The following is a 25,498-nucleotide window of genomic DNA, read 5'->3' on the forward strand; positions in this document are numbered from 1 at the left end:
GGTATGCGTTTTCCTTTCCTGTCTGCAGGGCCTCAGCATGCCCCTCTCTGCAGAACTCCGCACCAGCATGGGGGGCCTCCTAATGTGACTGAAAAGGTCTGCCTAGGGCTAGCCTGTAGTGTGTGGGTTCTTGAATTCGTGCAGGAAAAATTTCACGAGTCCAGTGAATTTTAGAGGACGTTTATCAAAGCTGTGGACGATGAAACAAAGAAGGGCTGGGGAAATGCACCTGGGCTGGTCGGCATTGCCTCACTGAAGTAAAAAAAAAAAGGGAGGGGGGTCTTAGGGACAGGCTCAGCAGGTTTATCTGGAATGGATTGCCACTGCCCATTGCTGCCCTGGTTGCAAGCCTGGGGGGTCCCATAGAGTTTAGGAGATGCACCTGTGGGAAAAGGGGGAGGTGGGCGGGGAGAGGCATGGGCTTGCTCCTGGGAGAGAGCACAAAGCACTGGGAACTTTGAGGGGTTTTAAAGGCTGGGAGTTCAGGGATGGTCTTAGGGGAGGATTTCAATAGAACATCCATCAGCTTTATGCTGATGTACCAAAATGAGATTTATTTTTTTTTAAAATATATTTTATTAATTTTTCACAGTGAGGAAGGGAGAGAGATAGAGTTAGAAACATCGATGAGAGAGAAACATCGATCAGCTGCCTCCTGCACATCCCCCACAGGGAATGTGCCCACAACCCAGGTACATGCCCTTGACCGGAATCAAACCCGGGACCTCTCAGTCCGCAGGCCGACGCTCTATCCACTGAGCCAAACCGGTTTCAGCAAGAGATTTATTTTCTTAACTTCATCTGTCCCTGGGTGTGGTTGGCAAAACTTCTGTTCCATGGCACCCTTCCCTCCCCACTACACACCGCTGGCTACAGAATCGGACTTTTGCTGTCTCCCTGAGTATGGTGATGTAAGCAAGTGGTCGCCAACCTTTTGGACCTCACGGACCACCGGTTGGTGACCGCTGATTTAAGCTATTTACTCTCTGGTTGGGGAGAAGTGCAAACCATTTACTCTTATGTGTCCCTGGTTTAGGGAAAGTAGGATTTACTAGATGGCTGTAACTACTTGGCATCTTGATTCTTCTAGATGGCTGCAAACTGCTGTATAACTATCTGGTCTCAGTTTCCCTATTCTGCTTGTCCTGGCTTACTGGTCTGTCTCACTAACATTGTTTGATCCAGGGGAAGGTTTTATGGCAGAGATGCTGGAGTGGACCCATTATTGGGGGTCGCTCTAGTCAAATCCTATGCTGCATCACCCAGAAGCTACAAGCTGGGGGTAGACACATGAACAAAGACCCCAATTTGGCACTGTCTCCAGTAAGAATGCACTGGTCCACGAGTGGCGCAGTCCCAGGGACAACCTGTCCCTGCACCTCTGGCTGTGGTTAGAGGTCCTGACCCAGATCCCCACTGAATTCATAACTGGCTGCCCTGGCACGTGGACTCCTTCAGTCCAGATGCCCCCAGGCCAGGAGGTAGAAGCGAAGTCATACAACAGGGAAGGGACATACAGTATAGGAGAGGATCCAAATAATTTTGCTGTCTGTCTGTGAAATGAACAAAGAAAGCATTCCAGCGGAGAAGGGCTCAGTGACCAGGGCTCAGTCCCGAGTAACGAGGGCGAGGGTATCTGGGGCAGCAGCAACGAGACGTGAGATGCCCACTGCAGCCCTGAGGGTAGTCACTGCTTCCCAGGCAAAGGGGCTGTGCTCTAGGAACTGCTCCCTGGGTGATCACGGGTTAGAAGCGGATGCAGACGACAGTGGGCGGCCTTCCTTGAAGAGGAAGGTGGAGCGGGTTCCTCAAGCGCCCCGGCTGCTTTAGGGGTAGGTCTCAACTCCCCAGGGGTCCACGTCTAACAACCGAGCGACGAATTGGGATGAAACTGACGGGAGCGCTAGCAAAGGCTTTGGCATAGGAGCTGACACGGGATTCCGCAGAACACAAATAAATGCTCAGCATCCGTGCCCAGAGCAGGACCGCAGGCGCAGCGACTGCGCAGACAAGGCGGTGCCTTGGCTCCTTTAAAATCGACCAACCACAGCGAGTCGAGGCCACCGCGCTCCACTGATTGGGGCGTTACCGCGCCAATCGGTGGTCCGCAAGCGGCAGGGGCGGAGCTCCACGCCTGCCGCGCCATTCTGAGCGCGCGTGCGCGAGGGCAGGAATGTGACCCCTGATTGGCGGCGAAGCCGGCCCGGAGAGGGGCGGGCTCACGTCTGCGTGACAGTTGTCGCGGGGGAGGGAGAGCCCGGGCGAGGGGGAGGGAGTGTAAATAGAGCGAAGGCAGCGCCGCGTCGGCTCCGTCACCTCCCGGGAGGCCCGCGAGGAGGCCTGGGGGGAGATGGAAGAAGATGAACAGGAGCAGCGGCGCAGAAAGGTGGAGGCCGGAAGAGCGAAGGTAAACGATAGCGCCGACTCCTCCCGCTACCCTGGTGTGGACTCCTAAGGGAGGACTCCAGGGCCCGCCACCAACCCAGCCAGGAGCGGACGCGGTCAGGCGGAGGCTGCCGCCGCACTCTTGCCCTCTCCGTCCACTCGGACGGTAGCCACCTCCTGGCCGCCGCCATCTTGAATCCGCCGCCCTCTGCCCGACCCCGCCCCTGCCGCGGGGCCACCAATCAGCGGCGGGGGACGCTTGGCGTCTCTCGGAGAGGCCGAGCGCAGGGCACGCCGGGACTCGAGGGGCGTGGCGGCTGTGGTTGGTCCGGCAGGGGCGGTGCGAGTGGGTGGGAGGTTTCTGCCCGGCCCCCCTCCCGTGTTTCCCGGGAGCCTGGCGTGGCGGTCCGTCTCAGATTCGCGGTGTAGTCTCCGCCAGGTCTCGAGACGCCCTAACGGGCATGAGTGGCTTAGAAACGCTCCGCGTCCCTCACTGCCCGCCCACATCCGGACCCCAACAGAAAGTGGAGGGTAGTGAAGGGAAGGGCGGTCTCACCGCATCGTGTGTCCTCATGCCCCTGGACAGCCAATGTGTGGCTCCCCTGCACACCTGTGCACAGCTGCACCTGTTGCGGCTCCACCTCGCCACGGCTCAGGCTCCCTGGAGGACTTCTAGGACCTGTGACTTCCCTTGCAGTCCTGGGAGACACAGGCTCGTTTCCTAGGGCTCAAGGCTGCTTCCGTCCATTTGAAACTACATGCAGATTTTCATCTTACTTGGAATTCTGCAGTTTTATTTAAATATAAAAAGGTTTCCGTTTGGTGTTCCAGAAGACCTTTTACATTGTGGAATACTACCTCCCGCTGACCTCCTGTTTATTCCTGGGGTCCAGAAGTTCCTGTTCTTTTTTTTTCTTTTTAATATATTTTTATTGATTTAAGAGAGAAAGGGAGAGGGAGAGAGAGAAACACCAATGAGAGAGAATCATTGATCCGCTGCCCCCTGCCTGCCCCCTACTGGGGATCAAGCCCGCAACCAGGACATGTGCCCTTGACCCGAATCCAACCTGGGACCCTTCAGTCCGTACCCTGACACTAGCCACTGAGCCAAACCAGCTAGGGTTAGAAACTTGTGTTCTTGCTTCCTTGCTGTTTGGGCCGAGGTGAAGTTGATGGAGGTGCCTGGAGTGCCCACAATTCCTAGAGAAGCTTCAGACATCCTGCCGAGCCTCCTGGGGGCAGTGCTGTATCCTAGGGTTGTGGATGATGCCCAAGTGAACGCACTGGTCCTGGAGTCCTGTTTCCAGGCTTGCATTTATTACTTCCCTTCTGCCGAGGTTTTCACAGAAATGCCTTCTGGTACTCACTGTTTTGGGGGCATGTTGTGGGGATTACATTACATGCTGAATAGACCTGGGCTCCAGAGTTAGAGTGGAGCAGGCTTGGGCATGTTGGCTGTGACTCCGGCCCCACCCCATTCTGGCTGTTGGAAGTGACCTGCTCTGTCAGGAATGAAGGACTGAGAGCCTGTACAGTGCCAGCTAGTAGTAAGGAGAGTCACATGAAGTTGCTGTGTTCGAGGTCAGATATGGCCAAACCGTGGGGATTTCATAGGGGCTAGATAGTAGGAGGTATTCATTGCTAGGTCCTTCCCTTGAGGAAACCACAGGGCCACTACATTAAAAAAACCATTCAGAGCACAGTGATTGGTGTGAGGCAGTGACAGGGACAGCAGTGTCTAATGGCAGGATAACAGGCATAGGACAGAGTGGCCCAATTCAGGCTTCCTGTGAAGGTGAAACTACTGACTAGGATTTGAATAGGGAGATCTGTGGCCTGTTTTTTGCTCCCTTTGCTTGTGCCTGTCACACACAGGAGATGAAAGTGAGCCTAAGTTTTAACACTGTGTTCCCGAGCTTGCCATGGTTTGTAGATGTGAGTACTAGTAAATGTGCTTGAAGGAGGATTGAGGGTGGTGATTAACCTCATCTGGAGAAGAAACAATACGCCTCTTGTTGGGCAAACACAGGCCAGAAACAAGGACTGTGATGCAGGCAGGCAATTTGGATGGAGTGTGGCATAAAACAAATGAGTTAAAATGAAATTAAATAGATGAGGCTGGTTCTGAAGGCATTGTCTGTCCTTGACAGACAGCTTTTCTCACATGAATGGCTTGTGTAATTTCCTGTGTCCATGGACTTGTGGACAAACATTTGTTAAATGTATTTGCTCTTATGAGCACAGTTGTCATTTGAAGGAACAGATGTCCCCCTGTGAAAAACTGATGTTAGATCTTATACCTTTTGAATAAGGTGTTAGTGGGAGAGGGTGTGTGAGCAGTCTGAAACCCCCAGACTTGAGGGACAGGATGAGCTGGGTTGTGCCTTAGGATGGGCGACATTCTGTGGAGTCCCTGGTGCTTTGGTGAGCTGTGTCATGAAAACTAGAACATCTGATTCCATAAAGGAGGATGTTAGATTGACCTGGCTTAATTAATTATTTGCTATTTCTGTACCTGGTTTCAGAATCCATGGCTAGAAAATTTTGGCTAGGCTATATATTTTCTTGGTTGGGGGGGAAATGGGGGCAAAAGGGAGAGATTTTAAACCTTAAACATGCCTTGATTGAGCTATCAGTTTTTTTAAATAGATGTACTTTTTAAAATATTATTTTCCTGTAAATTTCCAGTGGCTAGAAAAGCTATTCTGTCACTCGGCTGTCTTGCTTTCTTTTGTCTGTATACAGGCATAATTAACAGTCTTCAATCTAGACTCTTTGGATATAATTCTGAGCTTAGATCCTGGCATCATAGGTATTAATGAAGGCAGTGTGTGGGGGACAGAGATCTGTTGGTTAACGTGAATCTGGCCAGGTGTGGCCAAGTGGACTGAGCCAGCCCCAGAGCCTCATGTTCCCCACAAGCCTGCTGACTTTGTGGTTCTGTTACATTTTTCTCACTTACCTTTGTCTTTACTACTTCTCTACATTTTTGCACAGCTTGCTCACTTCCGACAGAGAAAAACAAAAGGTGACTGTGCGCATTCGAAGAAAAAGACGGCGAAGAGGAAGAGCTCGACTGTCGATGCGCCTGTCCAGGAGGAGAGTCCGGTAGCCAAGGAGGACAGTGGACTCCTGGGAGGAGGGGACGTTTGCAAAGCCACCTCATGCAGTGACACCCCTGATGGGGCAGCAGCAGCTCAGGTAAATTTTCTCAGCATTATGTTTTTGTATTTTGCTCATCTTTTAGTTATTGTTAGCGTAACTTACAAAAGGTGGTCTTCGGTTTGTTTTTGCCTCTCAAATGCGGGGAAAGAGGGTTTTATTTTACTTTACAAAAAGGGGGAGTATATTTTTGTGGTTTTGCTCCTAATGTTTTATCTTTGTATGATTGTGAGAAATTTTGGATTGACTGCTTAAAGGGAGTGCCAGTACTGGTGCTTGCTTTGGTGATGGAAGTTTTATAAGTATGAGTTCATCGGGTGTGGCTGTGTGCATCATCCCCTCTAACAGGTGTTTTCTTTGGATACTTAAACTATAACACTCCTTCACGTACTTTCAAATCCACCTACTTGTCATTCTTTGTCCTTTCCCTCTTGCTGAATGTGGGAAGAGAAGGGAAGGGGGTGAAGGTGTGGAAATGTGGTATTGCTGGAGGAGGCACCACATTCTGTTGCTCAAGGCCCTGAGAGCTGCAAAGGTTAGGTGTAGCAGGTGAGTGGAAGTGGACTTGGGCATTGAGAGTACTGAGGATACTGGCCCTGAGTGGCTTCCCTAGGGCCTCCCGATCAACCGTAAGTGGGCTCTCCTTGGAGCTTCTTCCTGTATGCCTTATAAATAAGGGGCCTTGAACTGTGAGTATTCCCTCCTGTCTGCAATAGGGCAGGTGCAGATTTAGGTGTTTGCTAGAATGAGCTGGAAAACTGGCAGCTGAGGGCAGAATTTGACGCAAAATAATGATGTATTTGGCATGCCTTATGGCAGTGGTTCTCAACCTGTGGGTCGTGACCCCTTTGGCGGTCGGACGACCCTTTCACTGTGGTTGCCTAAGACCATTCTGCATATCAGATATTTACATTATGATTCATAACAGTAGCAACATTACAGTTATGAAGTAGCAACAAAAATAATTTTATGGTTGGGTCACAACATGAGGAACTATTTAAAGAGCCAGAAGGCTGAGAACCACTGCCTTATGGGAAAAAGATGATTATCACCTATACCACCTACAAATACACTACCTACAAATCTGGAATTTTGCTTCTTTTTTACAGCAGCGTAGTATTCCATTGTGTAGATGTACCACAGTTTTTTAATCCACTCATCTGCTGATGGGCATTTAGGCTGTTTCCATATCTTAGCTATGGTAAATTGTGCTGCTATGAACATAGGGGTGCATATATCCTTTCTGATTGGTGTTTCTGATTTCTTGGGATATGTTCCTAGAAGTGGTATTACTGGGTCAATTGGCAGTTCCATTTTTAAGTTTTTGAGGAAACACCATACTGTTTTCCACAGATGCTGAACCAGTCTGCATTCTCACCAGCAGTGTAAGAGGGTTCCTTTTTCTCTGCATCCCCTCCAGCACTTGTTGTTTATTCATTTGTTGATGATAGCCATTCTGACAGGTGTGAGATGGTACTTCATTGTCATTTTGATTTGCATCTCTTGGATGATTAGTGACTTGGAGCATGTTTTCATATGTCTCTTGGCCTTCTGTAGGTCGTCTTTTGAAAAGTGTCTATTTAGGTCCTTTGCTCATTTTTTTATTGGATTGTTTATCTTCCTTTTGTTAAGTTCCCTGTAAATTTTGGAGATTAAACCCTTATCGGAGATAACATTGGTAAATATGTTCTCCCATGCAGTGGGCTTTCTTGTTATTGTGTTGATGGTTTCTTTTGCTGTGCAGAAGCTTTTTATTTATTTTATTTTTTAAATATTTTAAAAATGATTTTAGAGAGGAAGGGAGAGGGAGAGAAACATCAATGATGAGAGAGAACTATTGATCGGCTGCCTCCTGCATGCCCCCTACTGGGGATTGAGCCTGCACCCCGGGCATGTGCCCTTGACCAGAATTGAACCTGGGATCCTTCAGTCCATAGGCTGATGCTCTATCCACTGAGCTAAACCGATAGGTGAACCTTTTTATTTTGATGTAGTCCCATTTGTTTATTTTCTCCTTAGTTTCCATTGTCCTAGGAGCTGCATCGGTGAAGATACTGCTATGACATATGTCTGCTATTTTGCTGCCTATGGATTCTTCTAAGATTTTTATGGTTTCTGGTTTTACATTTAAGTCCTTCATCTATTTTGAGTTTATTTTTGTGTATGGTTTAAGTTGGTGGTCTAGTTTCATTTTTTTGCATGTATCTATTCAATTTTCCCAACACCATTTATTGAAGAGACTATCTTGACTCCATTCTATGCTCTTGTCTCCTTTGTCAAATATTAATTGAACATAAAGGCTTGGGTCGATTTCTGGGTTCTCTGTTCTGTTCCATTGGTCTATATGTCTGTTCTTGTGCCAGTACCAGACAGTTTTGAGAACATTGGCTTTGTTATCTGGTATTGTGATCCCTCCAACTTTGTTCTTCTTTCTCAGGATTGCTGTGGCTATTCAGGGTCTTTTTTTATTCCAGATGAATTTTTGAAGAGTTTGTTCTAGGTCTGTGAAATATGCCATTGGCATTTTAAATGGATTGCATTGAATCTATAGATTACTTTGGGTAGTGTGAATATTTTAATGATGTTGATTCTACCAATCAATGGACACGGTATTTTCTTCTATTTATTTATGTCTTCCTCTATCTCTTTTTTCAACATCCTGCTGTTTTCCGAGTACAGGTCTTTTACCTCCTTAGTTAAGTTTATTCCTAGGTATCTTAAATTTTTTGTTGTAATGGTAGATGGGATTGTTTTCTTAGTTTCTCCTTCTGTGAGTTCATTATTGGTGTATAAAAAAGCCATAGATTTCTGGGTGTTAATTTTGTATCCTGCTACATTGCCGAATTCATTTATTAATTCTAGTAGTTTTTTGATGGAGGCTTTAGGTCAGTGATGGTGAACCTATGACACACGTGTCAGAGGTGACACGCAAACTCATTTTTTTGGTTGATTTTTTTCTTTGTTAAATGGTATTTAAATATATAAAGTAAATATCAAAAATATAAATCTTTGTTTTACTATGGTTGCAAATATCAAAAAATTTCTATATGTGACACGGCACCAGAGTTAAGTTAGGGTTTTTCAAAATGCTGACACGCCGAGCTCAAAAGGTTCGCCATCACTGCTTTAGGGTTTTCTATGTACAGTATCATGTCATCTGCGAATAATGATAGTTTTACTTCTCCCTTTCCAATTTGGATGCCTTTTATTTCTTCTTCTTGTCTGATCACTATGGCTAGCACTTCCAGTACTATGTCGAACAGGAGTGGTGAAAGTGGGCATCCCTGTTTTGTTCGTGTTCTTAGGGGGAAATGGTTTTATTTTTGCCCATTGAGTCTGATGTTGGCTGTAGGTTTGTCATATATGGCCTTTATCATGTTGAGATATGCTCCCTCTATTCTCACTTTGCTGAGAGTTTTTTTTTTTTTTTATCAAAAATCAGTGTTAGATTTTGTCAAATGCTTTCTCTGTATCTATTGATACAATCGTGTGATTTTTGTCTTTCAGTTTGTTTATGTGATGTATCACGTTTATTGATTTGCGAATATTATACCAGCCTTGCATACCTGGAATAAATCCTACTTGATAATGGTGTATGATCTTTTTAATGTAATGCTGGATGGGATTTGCTAATATTTTGTTGAGGATTTTAGCAACTATGTTCATTAGGGATACTGGCCTGTAATTCTCTTTCTATGTAGTGTCTTTATCTGGTTTTGGAATTAGCATACTGCTGGCCTCATAAAAAGAGTTTGGAAGTGTTCCTTCCTCTTGGATTTTCTGAAATAGTTTGAGGAGTATAGGTGTTGGTTCTTTTTTGAATGTTTGGTAAAACTCCCCTGTGAAGCCATCTGGACTGGGCTTTTGTTTGGTGGGAGTTTTTTGATTAATTCTATTTCATCAGTTTTTATTGGCCTATTCAGGTTTCCCGATTCCTCCTGATTCAGTTCTGGCAGATTATATTTTTCTAGGAATTTTTCTATTTCATCCACATTGTCCAGCTTGTTGGCATAGAGTTGTTCATAGTATTTTCTTACAATCCGTTGTATTTCTGTGGTGTCAGTGATTACTTCACGACTTCCGTTTCTGATTTTATTTATTTGTGTCCTCTCTCTTTGTTTCTTGATGTGTCTGGCTAATGGTTTATCAATTTTGTTTATCCTTTCAAAGAACCAGCTGTTGGTTTCATTTATTTATTTTTATTTTTGTTTTAGTCTCTATGTTATTCTGCTCTAATCTTTATTATTTCCCTCTACTTACTCTGGGCTTTTATTGTTCTTTTTTCTCGTTTTTTACGTTGTAGGGTTAAATCGTTCATTGCTGATTTTTCTTGTTTCTTGAGGTATGCCTGTAGTGGTATGAATTTCCCTTCAGGACTGCTTTTGCTATGTCCCAGAGATTTTGGGTTGTTGTGTGTTCATTTTCATTTGTTTCCAGGAAGTTTTTGATTTCTTTCTTGATCTCGTTGGTAATCCATTCATTGTTTAATAACGTGCTACTTAGCCTCCATGTGTTTGAATGTTTTTACTGTAGTTGACTTCTAATTTCATTCCACTGTGATCTGAGAAGATGCTTGATATGATATCAATCTTCTTGAACTTGTAGAGGCTCGTTTTGTGTCCTGACATGTGGTCTATCTTTGTGAATGATCCATGTGCACTTTGTAGAGACTCGTTTTGTGTCCTAACATGGGGTCTATTTTTGTGAATGATCCATGTGCACTTGAGAAGAATGTATATTCTGTTGTGTTGGGGTGATATGTTCTATAAATGTCAATTAAATCCATCTGATCTTTGGAACCTCTCTTTCCTTGTTTTTTTCTGGCAGACAGCACCCTGCTGCTTTTCACAGCCAGATGTTATGTGGGTACCCTTCTCAGTTTTGATGCTTTCTGGTGAGAGGCCCAACTTGGGGATTAGATCCCAGAGTTCTCAGTGGCAACTTCCCACAGCTGAGATATCTCTCCGGGACTTCAGTTGCTGTTGGTGGGCGCCCAGCCAGCCCTTTTGCACCTCTGCACCTCCTACCAGTCTCTATGCCAGTGGTTCTCAACCTTCCTAATGCCGCAACCCTTTAATACAGTTCCTCAAGTTGTGGTGACCCCCAACCATAAAATTATTTTCGTTGCTACTTCATAATTGTTATTTTGCTACTGTTATGAATCGTAATGTAAATATCTGATATGCAGGATGTATTTTCATTGTTACAAATTGAACATAATTAAAGCATAGTGATTAATCACAAAAACAATATGTAATTATGTCTGTGTTTTCCGATGGTCTTAGGCGACCCCTCTGAAAGGGTTGTTCGACCCCCAAAGGGGTCGCGACCCACAGGTTGAGAACCGCTGCTCTATGCGGTCTCCACTTTCAGTCTTTGGGTATTAGGATTTTCTCCTTTGAGTTTTCCATTGATTATTCAGGAAGTTTTCTGTATTTTAGTTGTAATTCCAATTTATTCCTGGGAGCATGTCCGTGCAGCATCCACTTATTCTGCTGCCAGTTTTGATCCTCCAAGAAGTCTTATTTTAAATGAAAAGTTTTATATTTTTTCTAAAATTATGTCTAATTTTTGGGAAAAATGTTCATAAACATGTTATTATTTAATGGATTTATTATTTAAAAAATAATAAATTAACATTTTTAAACAGTTTTCTATTTTTTTTACCTTCATTTATTATTTCTACAAATTATTAAGGGAAAATTCTATATAAAAAGGGGAGATCTTGAAGATAAAATATTTGTACTTATATAAAATTAAGAGCTTGGAAATTAAAATTAAGTGCATGAGTCTGAAAGACTAGAATTTGTTGAGAAACTAAAATTTAGTAATTTAGGTGTCAAATACACAGTGAAAATATTTAAAGAAGCAAAATTCATAAGAAAGAGGGGCAGCAGCAGCATTAGGTAAATGAGTTGCATAAAAAGTATTGAGACCTGAGAATGGTTTAGGAGGAGAGTGCAGATTCTGAACAGGTGGGGTGGGGTCAGTATGGCTGGCAGGTGGAGGGGCTGAGAGGGCCTGAGGCTGCAGCCGTGGTCATGGTCATTAGAGTAACTGTTCTTCTGTGGCCCTTCCCCTCTTAGCTGGAGAACCCTGATGGAGCAAGTACAGAGGACTCAGAGCAGCTCTGGCAGAAGCTGGATGGGGACGGTTCAGAACAGCCTGGGGTCCTCACAAAGGTATGCATCTTCAGGGTTCTCTTGTTAAGGTGTGTTCCTTGTCAGAAGACTTCTCCCTGTTGTAGAAACCTAAATCAGAGAGAGAACTCAGTCTTTTAAGAACCTTCTCTCTCAAAGTGGAAACTGGGGCACAGAGGCTTGAGGCAGAGCTGCCCCTGCAGGACTCAGGCCTTTTTTTTATTTAATGTATTTTTATTGATTTCAGAGAGGAAAGGAAAGGGAGAGAAACATCAATGATGAGAGAGGATCATTGATTGGCTGCCTCCTGCACGTCCCCTACTGGGGATCGAGCTGCAACCCAGGCATGTGCCCTTGACCGGAATTGAACCCAGGACCCTTCAGTCCACAGGCCGATGCTCTATCCACTGAGCAAACCAGCTAGGGCAGGTCTCAGGTCCTTAATGCTGCCCCCGCATGGAAGGTCTCTCCAGACTTTCTGATGGAGCCCAATTCGGTCCTCCTGTGACCTTTGGCCTTTCTCCTAGATGTTAAAGAGAGAAGTTCATCTTTCATGCATGGAGGATAGCAATAACATACTGATGTTTTCCCTCAGAGTGCTTCCCTGTCTCACATGGTCAGCTGTGTGTATCCGGTCTCCACCATGGCCCTATGAGGCAGTCTTGGACTCAGAGTGTGTCGGGAGGGCGGGCTTGCGATCAGTCTTAATGTCCCAGTTTCTGCCACAATGATCGAGGGGTACACAAGCTCTGCTCACCCAATAATAATACCTGCAGCCTCTGTTTGAAGTTTCAACTTTATACTAAGCTACTCCAACAGGTTGTATATTCTTTTATGATTATTTTTATTGAGATGTAATTTGCATAACATAAAATTCACCATTTTTAGTGACTTTTATTACATTCAGTAGCTTGTGAATCCATCACAGTTAATTCCAGAACATTTTTGTTACCCCAAAAGGAAACCTTTCCCCGTTATCCATCACTCCCTACTTCTTCCCCAGCCCTTGGCAACCAATAGTCTACTTTCTGTCTGTGGATTGCCTGTTCTGGACTTTTCCTGCAAATGGACCTGTGGGTGTGTCTGTTTTTTTTTTACTGAATGTGTTTCTCAATTTATCAGTGATGTAATGTGTCCTACATCACTACTTTTTGTAGCTGGTGACATCCCGTGTGTGGGTGCACCACATTTGTTTATCAGGTCATCCATCAGTGGACACTGAGTTGCTTCTACCTTTTGGCGGTTGTGAATAGTGTTGCTGCGAACACTCATGGGCATGTTTTAACAAGGATGTATGTTTTCCGTTCTCTCTGGTATAGCATCGTTATTTTTTGTGACTGAATTCTTTGGGTCACATCTCTTGCTCTCCTTCCTCAGGAGTGTGAACAAGAATGTAAACCTGAAATTGCTGAACTGATGAGCCGACATGAAGATGAGACTGACAGGGAGCAGTGGTCAGTGCCCACAGAGATGCAGCAGGTACAGCTGCAGACCCAGGTGACTCAGATGCTGTCACTCAGACCACGACCCAGTGGGTTTGGGATCTGGGAGGTTGGCAGGTAGGAGAGATTTGTCACAGTGGATGGATGTGCACTGCAGGCTTACTGTGTCTACTCTTCTGGTTTGTTTTGTTTTCACGTCTTATGCGAAGCCACTGAAAATAGAGGAACACACTTGGGCATCTGGTGGCAGCAATTTGGGTCGGGTGCCAGGGACACACACATTGCACAGCCCGTACTTCCCTATCAGTGATCAGTCATACTCCTTATACACAGAGGTGTTGGGCATTGAGGGACAAGAAGCCCTGGTCAGTCAGGAACATCCGACACCCTTGAGCAGCTGTCCAACCACATCTTAAGCTAGCGCTGCTTCCCCAGTGCCACCGCAGCACCGCCTCTCTCCTTGCAGCCAATGCCGCCCCTGGAGCTGGAGGCGTTGCGCTTGAGTCTGAGCAACATGCACACAGCTCAGCTGGAGCTGACGCAGGCCAACCTGCAGAGGGAGAAGGAGACGGCACTGATGGAATTGCGGGACATGCTTAATGGCCGGCATGCCCAGGAGCTGGCCCTGCTGCAGAACCGCCAGCTGCTGGAGCTGGAGCTTGTTAGGGAGCAGCATGCACGTGAGCGGGAGGAGGCGGCACTGCGGTGCAGCCGTGAGACAGGTATGTGTGTGGGGGCAGGCATGGGCTTTCATTTCTGGTATTTGGGGAAGCAGGTGACCCTATCAGAGGCGCCTCCAAGGTGAGACATTCATGCTCTGATCTTCCTGTCCATGTGGGAGCTGTGTGGTGTGTTCCATGTGTGGGCACCTGCCCTTGACCATCGCTGGGCCCTTGTTTACCTCCTGGCTGGTGGTTGTGCGTCCAGTTCTGCATATCTTTATCCTGCTCTCTGTCCCTTTGCCTCTTTCCAGTTCTTCAATGGGCTTCTGTTAACTTTTGAAATGATGTCGTTGGAGGTGTTTTGCTTACATGCTTGAGGTTTCTACATCTGCATCGTTGATAGGACTGTGTCTGTGGCCATGTTTTATCCAGCCCGACCAGATGCTCCTAGACGCAGACTCCCTCATCCTCAGACTCTTCTGTGCCCAGTGGGGCCCCGGTGTTCCTGATGGGCAGCCCAGAAGCCTCTTTATCTCCTGATTCTCTAGCCTAGACTGAGCTTATGTCTAAAATATACTTTTGTGTTCTAATTTTAATTTTTTTTGTTAGTCACACTTTTTGTAAACGTGTTTTAAATAATAGCTTTACTGAGCAGTAATTCTCATACCACACAATTCACCAATTTAAAGTGTACATGTCGGTGGCTTTGAGTGTGTCAGAGTTATGCAGACATCATTACTGTCTGCGATTAGAATATTTGTCACCCAAAAAGGAATCCCACATCCCTGGCAGTCATCCCACTTTCCTGCTGATGTGAGCACCTGATTATCTGCCCTTTTGCTGGGTTTTTCATTTGGAATGAAAAAGCAGCATGCTGGCTCCAGGTGTGTTGAGAAGTCCTTTTCTTTCTGGGTCTTTTCTCAGGTTCCTTTTTAAATATATTTTTTAATTGATTTCAGAGAGGCAGGGAGAGAGAGAGATAGAAACATCAATGATGAGAGAGAATCATGGATTGGCTGCCCCCTGCACACCCCCTACTGGGGAGCGAGCCCACAACCTGTGTATGTTCCCTGACCGGGAATCGAACTGTGACCTCCTGGTTCCTACTCTATGCTCAACCACCGAGCCACATGGGCCGGGCTCTTCTCAGGTTCTTGTAGTGCTGTCTCTGTGTCTTCTCAGCGGTTCTCAACCTGTGGGTCGCGACCCCTTTGGCGGTCAAAGGACCCTTTCACAGGGGTCGCCTAAGACCATCCTGCATATCAGATGTTTACATTACGATTCATAACAGTAGCAACATTACAGTTATGAAGTAGCAACAAAAATAATTTTATGGTTGGGTCACAACATGAGGAACTGTATTTAAAGGGCCAGAAGGTTGAGAACCACTGATCTAGATTCAAGCAAATGCAAACACCTCATTTTACTCCCATATGTATGTATATGGAAATAAAATGATGTATTTATAGTGTGTGTATATATATAAAATGATGCAGGTATATGTGTGTGTGTGTGTGTGTGTATATATCCCTGTGTATATGTGTATGTATATGTATTTTTTTAGTGATTTTTCTTTTTTTTCCATTTCCTTTTATAAATATCTTTTTATTGATTTGAGAGAGGGACAGACAGAGAGAGAGAGGGAAAGAAACATTGATGTGAGAGAGAAACATAGGTTGCCTTCTGTATGCACCTCATCCAGGGATTGAACCCCCAACCTGGGCATGTGCCCTGCCAGGAATCGAACTGGCAACTTCTTAGTGCATAGGATGACATTCAACCAACTAAGCTACACTGGCCAGGGTTTTAAAATATGAAACATGCTCTGCCTTAGGCCTCTCCCAAAGATGTTTTCTCTTCTTTTTCATGGCATCCAAGAGCAGGTCTATAAAGAGGCCCACGTCTGACCTCTGTTTTATGATGTTCTGCCATGACATGGCCTTCAGTGTGGCTCCTGGCCCTTTGCCTTAATTCTGTACTTGCTGAGGCTACCCTCACGGAGCACATATGGCACCCCCTCTCCACAGTTCTACCCTGGCCCTTTCCTGAGGCTCCTGCCATCTCTACCTGGCACCCTGATCTCCAGGTGTGCACCCACATCTCCGTGCTAACTTGGCTGTGCCCATGGGTCCAGTCCCGTCTTCCTCCTCCACCTCCCAGCACTTACTCCTCTTTTCTTGTGCTTCTTCCCTCTCAGGGTTGGGAGTTGTTGGGTCCTAGAACATCTTTATCTTTCTTCCGGCACCTAGCCTGGAATCTGGCTTGGTGCGGAGCAGACAGGTCCCATTACCAGAGGAAGAGTGGGTTCAAGGCTCTCAGTGACTATGCAGTCTGCAGCCAGCCTTGCCCGCTCATTTCAGACTGTCCTGCTGGGTGTAAATCTTGCGCTCCTTGGTTTGGGCATGCATATGATTTGTTAATTAAACCAGACATCATCACACTCTTCCTCCCTCACAGATGCCTCCTCTTCTGTTGACGCTGGTGGGTGCCCGTGGAGCAGCCCGCAAGAGCCAGGAGCCCCTTATCTCCTCGGTGTCAGATTGTGGAATAACCCGAGGCTCAGTGATCTGAACGACTTTTTATGTTTTTCTTGCAGCTGAGCTGAAGGAGAAGTTACAATCAGAAATGGAGAGAAATGTCCAGATAATAGAGGTATCTGTATTCTGTGTGTGCATGATTTCCCTTTTCTGCCCATCCCATCAGGTTGACCCCTCCACTCAAAATCCCCACAGAAATGCCCCTCCCTCACCTTGATATTAAACAAACCCAGTCAGAGCTTTAGTGGGCTGTGTTGGTCTAGGTGTATTTTGTTTTCTTTCAGAGGCAAAGTGGTCTTTTATTTTTACAAGTTGATTTTGTCAGAACAATGTGTGTAACATGAGGCTCTTCCATCCCAAGTTTGGTTTTCTGAGTGGTTGCTGTGTCCTGGCCCTTGCTGTGCTTTGGACACAGACCTCTGTCCTCACGCAGGGAGGTGTGGACTGCGGCAGTTGAGATGTGGGCAATGTGGGTTCTGGGACGCTGCAGGGAACCTCAGGGAAGAGCTGTGCCTCAAGGGCAAAGCAGTGACTCATGGGTGTCTACCTTGCGTGCACCATGATTTGCTCTGTTCACAGTGCTGACTGCACTGGCATGGCCATTACTGTCCTGCTGTTCCATCTCACACCCCATTTTTTGAGACAGAGTTATGTTTTAGAGGATAACAGAATTAGCTCTTTTCTGAGGCAGTCTCTCACTGGAATTTCTGATTCTCATAATGTCTCCCCTTCTGAAAGCTACATTTGTGGAGGGGCCATTGGCACTGATGACGGCAGAGGAAATGGGTGACATCAGGGAACATGGGTGATGTTAGATATGTGACATTGGGGCACGTGGGCATTTCTGTCTTGGTTGCTCTGGTCAGGCACCGGTGGAATATGGTTGTCCTGGGTTGGAGGCCTGTGCCCCAACCCGTACCCCCTAGGCTGGATAGTGGGGACTTGTTCCTCAGGGCACCTGGCACATAGCCTGGCCCTCCCACAGATGTCATTAACATCATTGTAGCATCCTGCCCCCCAGGTCTTTGTGGGGGCAGACACATGAATCTCTGAGAGTGACCACACACCTGTGCTGTGTGTCCTGTTTCTGGCGGGTGGGCCTTGTTTCCTTTCATTTGCAGTTTGCCTTGTGGATACTTCTGGTCCTTACATTCAGAGCTGGTTTCCTATGGTGACAGTCTGGTCTAGGCAGGGAGTGACTTCCTAGTTTTCAAACTTAGGATTTAAAATTTTTTATGACAGGTAATCAATTATTGGTTATACTCTCCCTTTTCCTTATTTAAATTAGACCCTGAAGCAAGACTGGGAGTCTGAAAGAGATTTATGCTTAGAAAGCCTACGCAAAGAATTATCTGCAAAGCATCAGTCAGAATTGGAGAATTTACAAAGCCAGTTTAAGAAAGAATTGGCAGAACAGAAAACTGAGCTGGAGAAGATTTTTCAAGCCAAAAATCAGGCAGAATGTGAGTATTTAATTAAGATGAGCAGGTCTTACAGGGGGACCAAATTTTCCTGTGAAATTCTGGAATAAACACCATGATTCGCCAGATTTGTGGTGAATATGAACTGTTTGTATTTAAATGCCAGATAACAGTGCTTGTGACACCCCCAGCTGACAGAGGTGCAGGGCTGCCTCAGGACAGTCAGCTGTGGGGTCTCCCCTTGTTGACTACAAGTTCCCTAAACCTTCTTGAAACTTACGTTTCAGAGATAGTTTTTGCATGTTTCATTATTATATTGCTACCCAAACAGTAGTATTGGGATTGTTCATTTTTTATGGAGGTTGTTGCCTATTACCCGACCTGCCAGAACAGCTGTGTGCTGGTCAGCTGGCCTGGACCCCTCCCTCCCTCCCTCCTGAGGGGAGCAGTGGTGCTGAGAAGGGGCCTGCAAGGAGCCTGGGGGCCTTGAGTGGGAGGTGGCCCTCCTAGTGCTAACTGTCATTACCACTGCGACGGGCTGGCTGATGGTACTGCCGAGGAAGGAGATTGTGCCGTTGTAAACTGAGCGTCTCTGCTCCTCAGTGTCCCTCCAGGCTCTGCAGGCTCAGCATGATGCTGCTGTGAAGAAGCTCCAGGAAGACCTGCAGTCTGAGCGCTGCCGGCACGCGGAGGACCTGGACCTGAGAGTCAGAGAGAAGGAAAGAGAAAAACAGCTGGAGGTAGGCGATTATTTAATTACTTGGAAGGTTTAAGATGGAGATCGTTTCATATTCTGTTATTTGTTTAAGTACTAATTTAAGACAATTGTCAGGCTAGGGGACTGTCTAGGGCGGGGGGATAAAATGGATACATATGTAATACCCTTTGTAATACTTTAAGCAATAAAAAAAAAAAAAAAAGACAATTGTCAGTATTTGCTGGAGCTGGTAGGTGAGGTACAGAGTCTATAAGGTTGATTTGACAGTTATATGTTCAGCCTTAGATACAGAGAATTCACATTCTCTACAAGTCCCCCTGAGATGCTTACAGACTTCAGGTAATAGGGGTGGAGGGCCGTATGCTGTGACCACAATTCAATAAAGACATTTCTAAGAAAAGAGCAGAAACATTCCTGCTGCTTATGTATTCAAAACTCTTTCCAATGAAACACTGCATATCAGGATGGGGGCGATGTGGCCAGATCTACTGAGACCTGAAGTATTTCTGTCACTGAACCCAAGAAGCAAGCAATGCCCCCAAGCATTGGTTCAGGAAATTAAAAAGAAAGTAAGCCAGGGATGGAGTCAGTCATGGCCTGTGCATGGGTTTACAGATGAGGAGGGGGAGGAGGTCAAGCCCAGGAGGAGCCTGTATCTCTGTCCCCTGCAGCTCTCACACACACTCCCACCTCCTCTCCTCCAGACTGAGGCCATGATGGCCAGGCAGAGCCAGGGCCAGGCTGGCGTACACATCACTTTCTTGATGAGAAAGAGATGACGGGAGGTTACCTTCTGTCCTGTGCCTTGGATGAGAAAAGGCTACAGGGGCCTCTGGGCCAGCGCTGCCCTCTCTCAGGCTGACTGAACATGCTGACCCTGAGCCTCCGTGCATAAGCTGGTTGGAGCTGTTCCCAGCTTTGTTGGTTCTCTCCTCTCTCTCTCTCTCTCTCTCTCTCTCTCTCTCTCTCTCTCTCTCTCTCTCTCTCTCTCTCTCTCTGTGGCTGGCATATAGCACAGGTTTGGTGTGCTAGCTTTGTTCGCCCTGAAAGAAGCTGCTTTCCAGGAATGTTGAACAAGAAATGCAGAGAAAACCCAAACGTACCACGGGATGAGGGAGGTCTGTGATCACTAATGAGAAGGAAAGGCCCCTGTGCAGAGCACGTTAAAGTTGACAACGGGGGGACCTCTTGGGAGATTGAGTCATGTGGTCAGTGCCAGTTGGCAGCCTGGGAGGGAGCCTGTGCACCCTCCTCATGGGGCCCAGTCCCTGAACACCCACCCATTGGCCCTCCCCTGACTTAGAGGGCAACAGAGAAAGTCTCGTCCTTGGTCAGTGAGAAGTGGTGGTCTCTGCAGGGAAAAAGGCAAGGGCCTGAGCAGGTGATCTGTGAGAGAAATACCAGGCGCTCATAGGACTGCGATTGGGAAATGGCGCCTTTAAACATGGTGAACCATAGTTTTTCTCTGGTGCCGCCATTGCTGGTGTTCTCTAGGCTGGATGTTTGGGATTTGAGCTTTTACTCATGTGCTCTCTCATGCCTGTCAGTCTCGGGCTCACTCTCGGTCAGAGTCTCACTGTCGCCTTCCTTTTCTAGTTGGAGAACCTTCAAGCATCTTATGAAGAGCTGAAGGCTCACTCACAAGAGGAAGTCAGGCGCCTGTGGTCCCAGCTTGAGTCCACGAGGACTGACAGACAGGAACTGAGTGGTGAGGAGTTTCACGTTGAGGATTCAGAGTCTCAAAAGCTGAAGCTGTGGGTTTTTAATTGTGGGACCCTGAAATGAGGATGTAGCAACTGTAGCGAGTGCAAAGAGTGATTTGTGTACTTCCTGAACATGGGTGTGTGGAGTTTGCTTGTTGGTGGGAGCCTTGGTTTCATGCTAAGCGAGCTGCCTATTCATGAGTGTTTGCTTGTGTTGATGTCAGACACCTGTTGAGTGTGCGTGCTTTTGTCTAGATTAGAAGCTGCTGGCATCTGGGGTCGCAGGTGTGCCTTCTCTGTGGATCCCATGAGCTCACCTGGTGTAGACTCCCATTGCCCCAACCTCTGGTGTTGGAGGGTGGTGATCCCGAGTCTCCAGGCCCGGTAACTGCAGCCACCATTACTGAGCGTAGCTCACCTGGGTCCTCTTACAGCAGCGGTTCTCAACCTGTCCCCTTTGGCGGTGGAACGACCCTTTCACAGGGGTCGCCTAAGACCATCCTGCATATCAGATATTTACATTAAGATTCATAACAGTAGCAACATTACAGTTTTAAAGTAGCAACGAAAATAATTTTATAGTTGGGTCACAACATGAACTGTTTTAAAGGGCCAGAAGGTTGAGAACCACTGCCTTACAGAATCATGTCAGAGCGGCCTCTGCTCCCTAGCAGCACCTTCAGATGGGGGAGGTCATGAGATACAATGGGGGAAACACAGATGTGTGCTTTTCTGCTGCTAATCTCCAGAGTGAGCCTTTTAAACTAGTGATTGTCCTTACTGGGTGAGTGTTATTGGGAACAAAGACCAGAGTTAGGAGAAAGGATTAGAAACAGCCTGTCTGCTGCATGGTGGTGAATAAGACTGTGTCTCTGTCACCCCTCACCCTGTCAACCCATCACTCAGTCTTTCCTTCTGGTCTGTGTGTCATTGATGGAGGCCACAGGTGGCACTGGTGGACTTAATGTGTACATGACTTCATGCATGCTTTCACACACGTGTTCCACCTCTAGCATGTTTACTGGAAGTCTTTACCCTTGCATGTAAGGACCCTCACAGGGAACTCTGATTTTGAAATCTCTGGGATAATGAATTATTTGTTATATTATTTGAAAGCTGATTACTTATTGTTGACCAGCTGGCAGCCTTCTCTTGATCAAAACAACAGTGACACATTCTCTTCTGGTCTGTGTTACTGTTGCCGTTAACAAAATATCACAGACTTGTTGGCTCAAACCACTTCTTAGCTTGAAGATTTGTGGGTCAAAGGTCTCTGGCAGCGTGGCTGGGCTTTCTGCCCAGGGTCACCCACAGCCGAAATTGAGTTGCTGGGCTATCCCTTGACCTGGCTCACTCAGGTATGGCAGAATCTAGTCCCTGTGGCTGTATGACAGGTCCTGGGTTGTTGCTGGCTGTCAGCCACCACTCAAAGCTTCCAGAGGCTGCCCCTATTCCTCCTTGTGCAGCCCCTCCATCTTCAGAGTTCAGCAGCACATGGGATGCTTCTCACATGTTTAGTCTCTTTGGCTTCTCCCTCCAGCCTGAGAACACTGAGGTAGCTGGTCATCTCGCTGCGCACACAGGTCATCCTCCTGTGTCACATTAGCCAGTCACAGGTTCTGGGATAGGGGGCCTTTAGAATTCGGCCCCCTGTACCAGGACCTTCAGTAGCTCCCGGTTTTTCCCAAGTGTTTCTGTTTAAGGTGATCGTGTAATTTCATCTCATTAAAGACTTACGTGCCGAAACCGGTTTGGCTCAGTGGATAGAGCGTCGGCCTGCGGACTGAAAGGTCCCGGGTTCGATTCCGGTCAAGGGCATGTGCCTGGGGTTGCGGGCACGTCCCCAGTAGGGGATGTGCAGGAGGCAGCTGGTCGATGTTTCTCTCTCATTGATGTTTCTAACTCTCTATCTCTCTCCCTTTCTCTCTGTGGAAAATCAATAAAATATATTTAAAAAAAAAAAAAAGACTTACGTGAGCAGCTCCTGGCTCGAGCGTCTCACGTGGAAGAATTAGAACACCTGCAGCGAGACTTTGAGCAGCAGCAGCAACGGGAGAAAACTGAGCATGAGTCAGAACTGGAGCAGCTGAGACTTTACTTTGAAAAGAAATTGAGGGATGCTGAAAAAAATTACCAGGAAGGCCTGACTCTGTTACAGCAGCGGCTGCAGGAGGTGAGGGAAGACTCTCTTCTGGAGTCTGCGGAGATCAGGTAAATAAATCAGTTTTTACCTTGAATATGTATTTGAAATATGGGAACCTTGAGCTAAAACCGAAATCTAGTTTATGGGTGTATTTTTTTTTTTTTGAGCTTCCCTTCAAACACCAAAGTACAATAAGTGTATATGTGTCATGAAAGTTGATTACAGCTGCCCTGACATTACACTTGAGAGACATTGCCTTTCCCAAGGAAAAGGCACAAGACTTTGTCTCTCTGACAGTCTAGTTTTAATATTTCCACAGTTTTATCTTCCTTTATTCTTCAACTAGAGGCCTGGTGCATGAAAATTTGTGTACTTGCAGGGGAGGGGGGTGTCCCTCAGCCCGGCATGTGCCCTCTTGCAGTCCGGGACCCCTCGGGGGATGTCCACCTGCCAGCTTGGCCCATTCCCCAGGGGAGCGGGCCTAAGCCATCAGTCAGACATCCTTACTGCTGTGGAGGAGGTGGGAGAGGCTCCTGTCACTGCTGTTGCGCTTGCAGCTGTCAGCCGGGCTTGTGGCTGAGCGGAGCTCCCCCTGTGGGAGTGCACTGACCACCAGGGGGTAGATCCTGTGTTGAACATCTGCCCCCTGGTGGTCAGTGCATGTCATAGCCACCAGTCATTCTGCCTTTAGGGTCAATTTGCATATTACCCTTTTATTATATAGGACTAGAGGCCCGGTGCACAAAAATTTGTGCACTCCGGGGGGAGGAGGGGTCCCTCAGCCCGGCCTGGGACCCCTCGGGAGATAACGACCTGCTGGCTTAGGCCTGCTCCCGGGTGGCAGAGGGCAGGCCCAATCCCTAGGTGCAGCCCTTGGTCGGGCTCAGAGCAGGGCCGATTGGGGAGTTGGGGCGCCGCCCCCTGTCATGCACAGAGCAGGGCGGATTGGGAGGTTGCGATGCCACCCTCAGTCACGTTCAGGGTAGGGCCGATTAGGGGGTTGAGGCACCGCCCCCTGTCACACTCAAGGCAGGGTCGATGGGAGGTTGCGGCGCCACCCCCTGTCACGCACAGAGCAGGGCCAATCAGGGGGTTGGGGCGCTGCCCCCTGTCACGCACAGAGCAGGGCCCATCAGGGGGGTTGGGGAGCTCCCCCGTGTCATGCACAGAGCAGGGCCGATCAGGCGGTTGAGGAGCTCCCCCCTGTCACTCACAGAGTAGGGCCGATAGGGGAGTTGGGGCACCGCCCCCTGTCACACACAGAGCAGGGCGGATCAGGGGTTTGGGGTGCTGCCTTCTATCACCCACAGAGCAGGGCCAATCAGGGGGTTGGGGAGCCGCACCTTGTCACACACAGAGCCGCAGGGCAATCATGGGGTTGGGGGGCTCCCCGTATCAGGCACAGAGCAGGGCCGATCAGGGGGTTGGGGCGCCTTCCCCTGTCACGAACAGAGCAGGGCCGATAGGGAGGTTGTGGGCCCACCCCTTGTCACACACAGAGCCGCAGGGCGATCAGGGGGTTTGGGCGCTGCCCCCTGTCACACTGATCGCGGTGCCGGGAGGCCTCTCGGCTCTGCTGATCCCGGTGCTGGGAGGCATATTACCCTTTTACTATATAGAATAGAGGCCTGATGCAGGGTGGGAGCCGGCTGGTTTGCCCTGAAGGGTGTCCTGGATCAGGGTGGGGGTCCCCACTGGGGTGCCTGGCCAGCCTGGGTGAGGGGATGATGGCTGTTTGCAGCTGGTCACACACCCTTCAGGGTGGGGGTCCCCACTGGGGTGCCTGGCCAGTCTGGGTGAGGAGCTGAGGGCTGTTTTCAGGCTGGCTGGTGACTGAAGCTCCCAATCGCTCCTTTTTTTCTTTTTTTTTCTTTTTTATTCTGGACCAGCTTTAGCTTTGAGGCTTGGCTCCAGCTCTTAGGCCTCCGCTGCTGAAAGCAGGTTTCTGGCCTTTGTTTACCTTCTGTATTTGAAACAATATTGCGATCCTGCTGGCTGAAGCCCGAGGGATTAAAGCAGGTTTCTGGGGTTTTGCTTAGCTTCTATATTTGTAACATAGTTGCTTAGAGTTGCAGCTCAGAGGCCTGAAGCGGCAGGTGGGGAACGTTGGAGTCCTCCGTCACTGAAGCAAGCAAGCCTCATGTTCGCTTTAAGCTGCCTGGCTGCCGGCCGCCATCTTGGCTGGCAGTTAATTTGCATATCGCCCTGATTAGCCAATGGGAAAGGTAGCGGTCGTACACTAATTACCATGTTTCTCTTTTATTAGATAGGGTAGGATACTATCTCTATATATTTAAGCAACTTTTTAAATTTTTTAATTTATTTTTATTGAATTTTGTGGGATATTATCAACACTAATAAAAGAGAAAAATGGTAATTGGCGTACGAGCTACCCTTTTCATTGGCTAATCAGGGCTATATGCAAATTAACTGCCAACTAAGATTGGCAGTTAACTGCCAACTAAGATTGGCAGTTAACTGCCAACAAGATGGCGGTTAATTTGCATATGTAGGCACAATGCAGGGAGGCGAAAGGGAAAGCAGGAAGAAGCCCCCTGCCACTGACAGTGATCGGAAACCCAGGGGGGAGCTAAGAGCTGGGGGGAAGGGCAAAGGCGGCCCTGGGGCCGCCTTTGCCCTGCCCCCCAGCCATGATCGGAGAATCAGGTGCCTTTGCCGCCCTGGCCAGTGATAGCAGGAAGTAGGGGTGGAGCCAGCGATGGGAGCTGGGCACGGTCGAAGCTGGCAGTCCCAGGAGCTAGGGGTCCCTTGCCTGGGCCTAAAGCGAAGCCCACGATCGTGGGGCCGCTGCAGCTGCGGGTCCCCGCTGCCCGGGCCGGACGCCTCAGCCAGAGGCGTCAGGCCTGGGCAAGGGGCCGATCCTGCGATTGGAGGGTGATGGGGGTCAACACCTGAGGGCTCCCAGTATGTGAGAGGGGGCAGGCTGGGCTGAGGGACACTCCCCCCCACACACACCGGGCCCCTAGTTGGTTAATAAAATTATATAGTTTTCAGGTGCACAATTCTATGATACATCATCTATATGTTGTATTGTGTGTTCCACTCCTGAAATCTAATTTTGCTTGTGATTTCATGCCAATGGAGATGAATAGCCTGGTATTCTATTAACACACTTTTATGTTTGGGACCCAAACTCAGAGAACATTAGAGCTAAAAGCTGAATC

At 47.7% G+C, this 25,498-nt stretch overlaps 1 protein-coding gene across 13 annotated transcripts in view; it reads left to right on the forward strand.

The window, feature by feature from the left end:
* Positions 1–2,221: 2,221 nt before the first annotated feature.
* Positions 2,222–25,498, forward strand: part of PCNT (pericentrin) — a 92,423-nt gene continuing 69,146 nt past the window's right edge. For 7 of the 13 annotated variants that reach the window (XM_059686730.1, XM_059686737.1, XM_059686736.1 and 4 more), the window contains exons 1-10: positions 2,223–2,407; positions 5,383–5,586; positions 11,634–11,729; positions 13,065–13,184; positions 13,596–13,851; positions 16,388–16,443; positions 17,617–17,791; positions 18,353–18,489; positions 20,064–20,175; positions 22,138–22,381. In XM_059686730.1, the coding sequence (XP_059542713.1) occupies positions 2,351–2,407; positions 5,383–5,586; positions 11,634–11,729; positions 13,065–13,184; positions 13,596–13,851; positions 16,388–16,443; positions 17,617–17,791; positions 18,353–18,489; positions 20,064–20,175; positions 22,138–22,381 (1,457 nt within the window). In that variant the 5' untranslated portion in view covers positions 2,223–2,350. Of the gene's footprint in view, positions 2,408–5,382; positions 5,587–11,633; positions 11,730–13,064; positions 13,185–13,595; positions 13,852–16,387; positions 16,444–17,616; positions 17,792–18,352; positions 18,490–20,063; positions 20,176–22,137; positions 22,382–25,498 lie in introns of those variants that run through there. The other 6 variants (XM_059686741.1, XM_059686740.1, XM_059686743.1 and 3 more) reach the window with 4 other exon arrangements.

This window comes from Myotis daubentonii, chromosome 3, assembly GCF_963259705.1.
Source record: "Myotis daubentonii chromosome 3, mMyoDau2.1, whole genome shotgun sequence".
In the NCBI taxonomy this organism is placed as follows: domain Eukaryota; kingdom Metazoa; phylum Chordata; class Mammalia; order Chiroptera; family Vespertilionidae; genus Myotis; species Myotis daubentonii.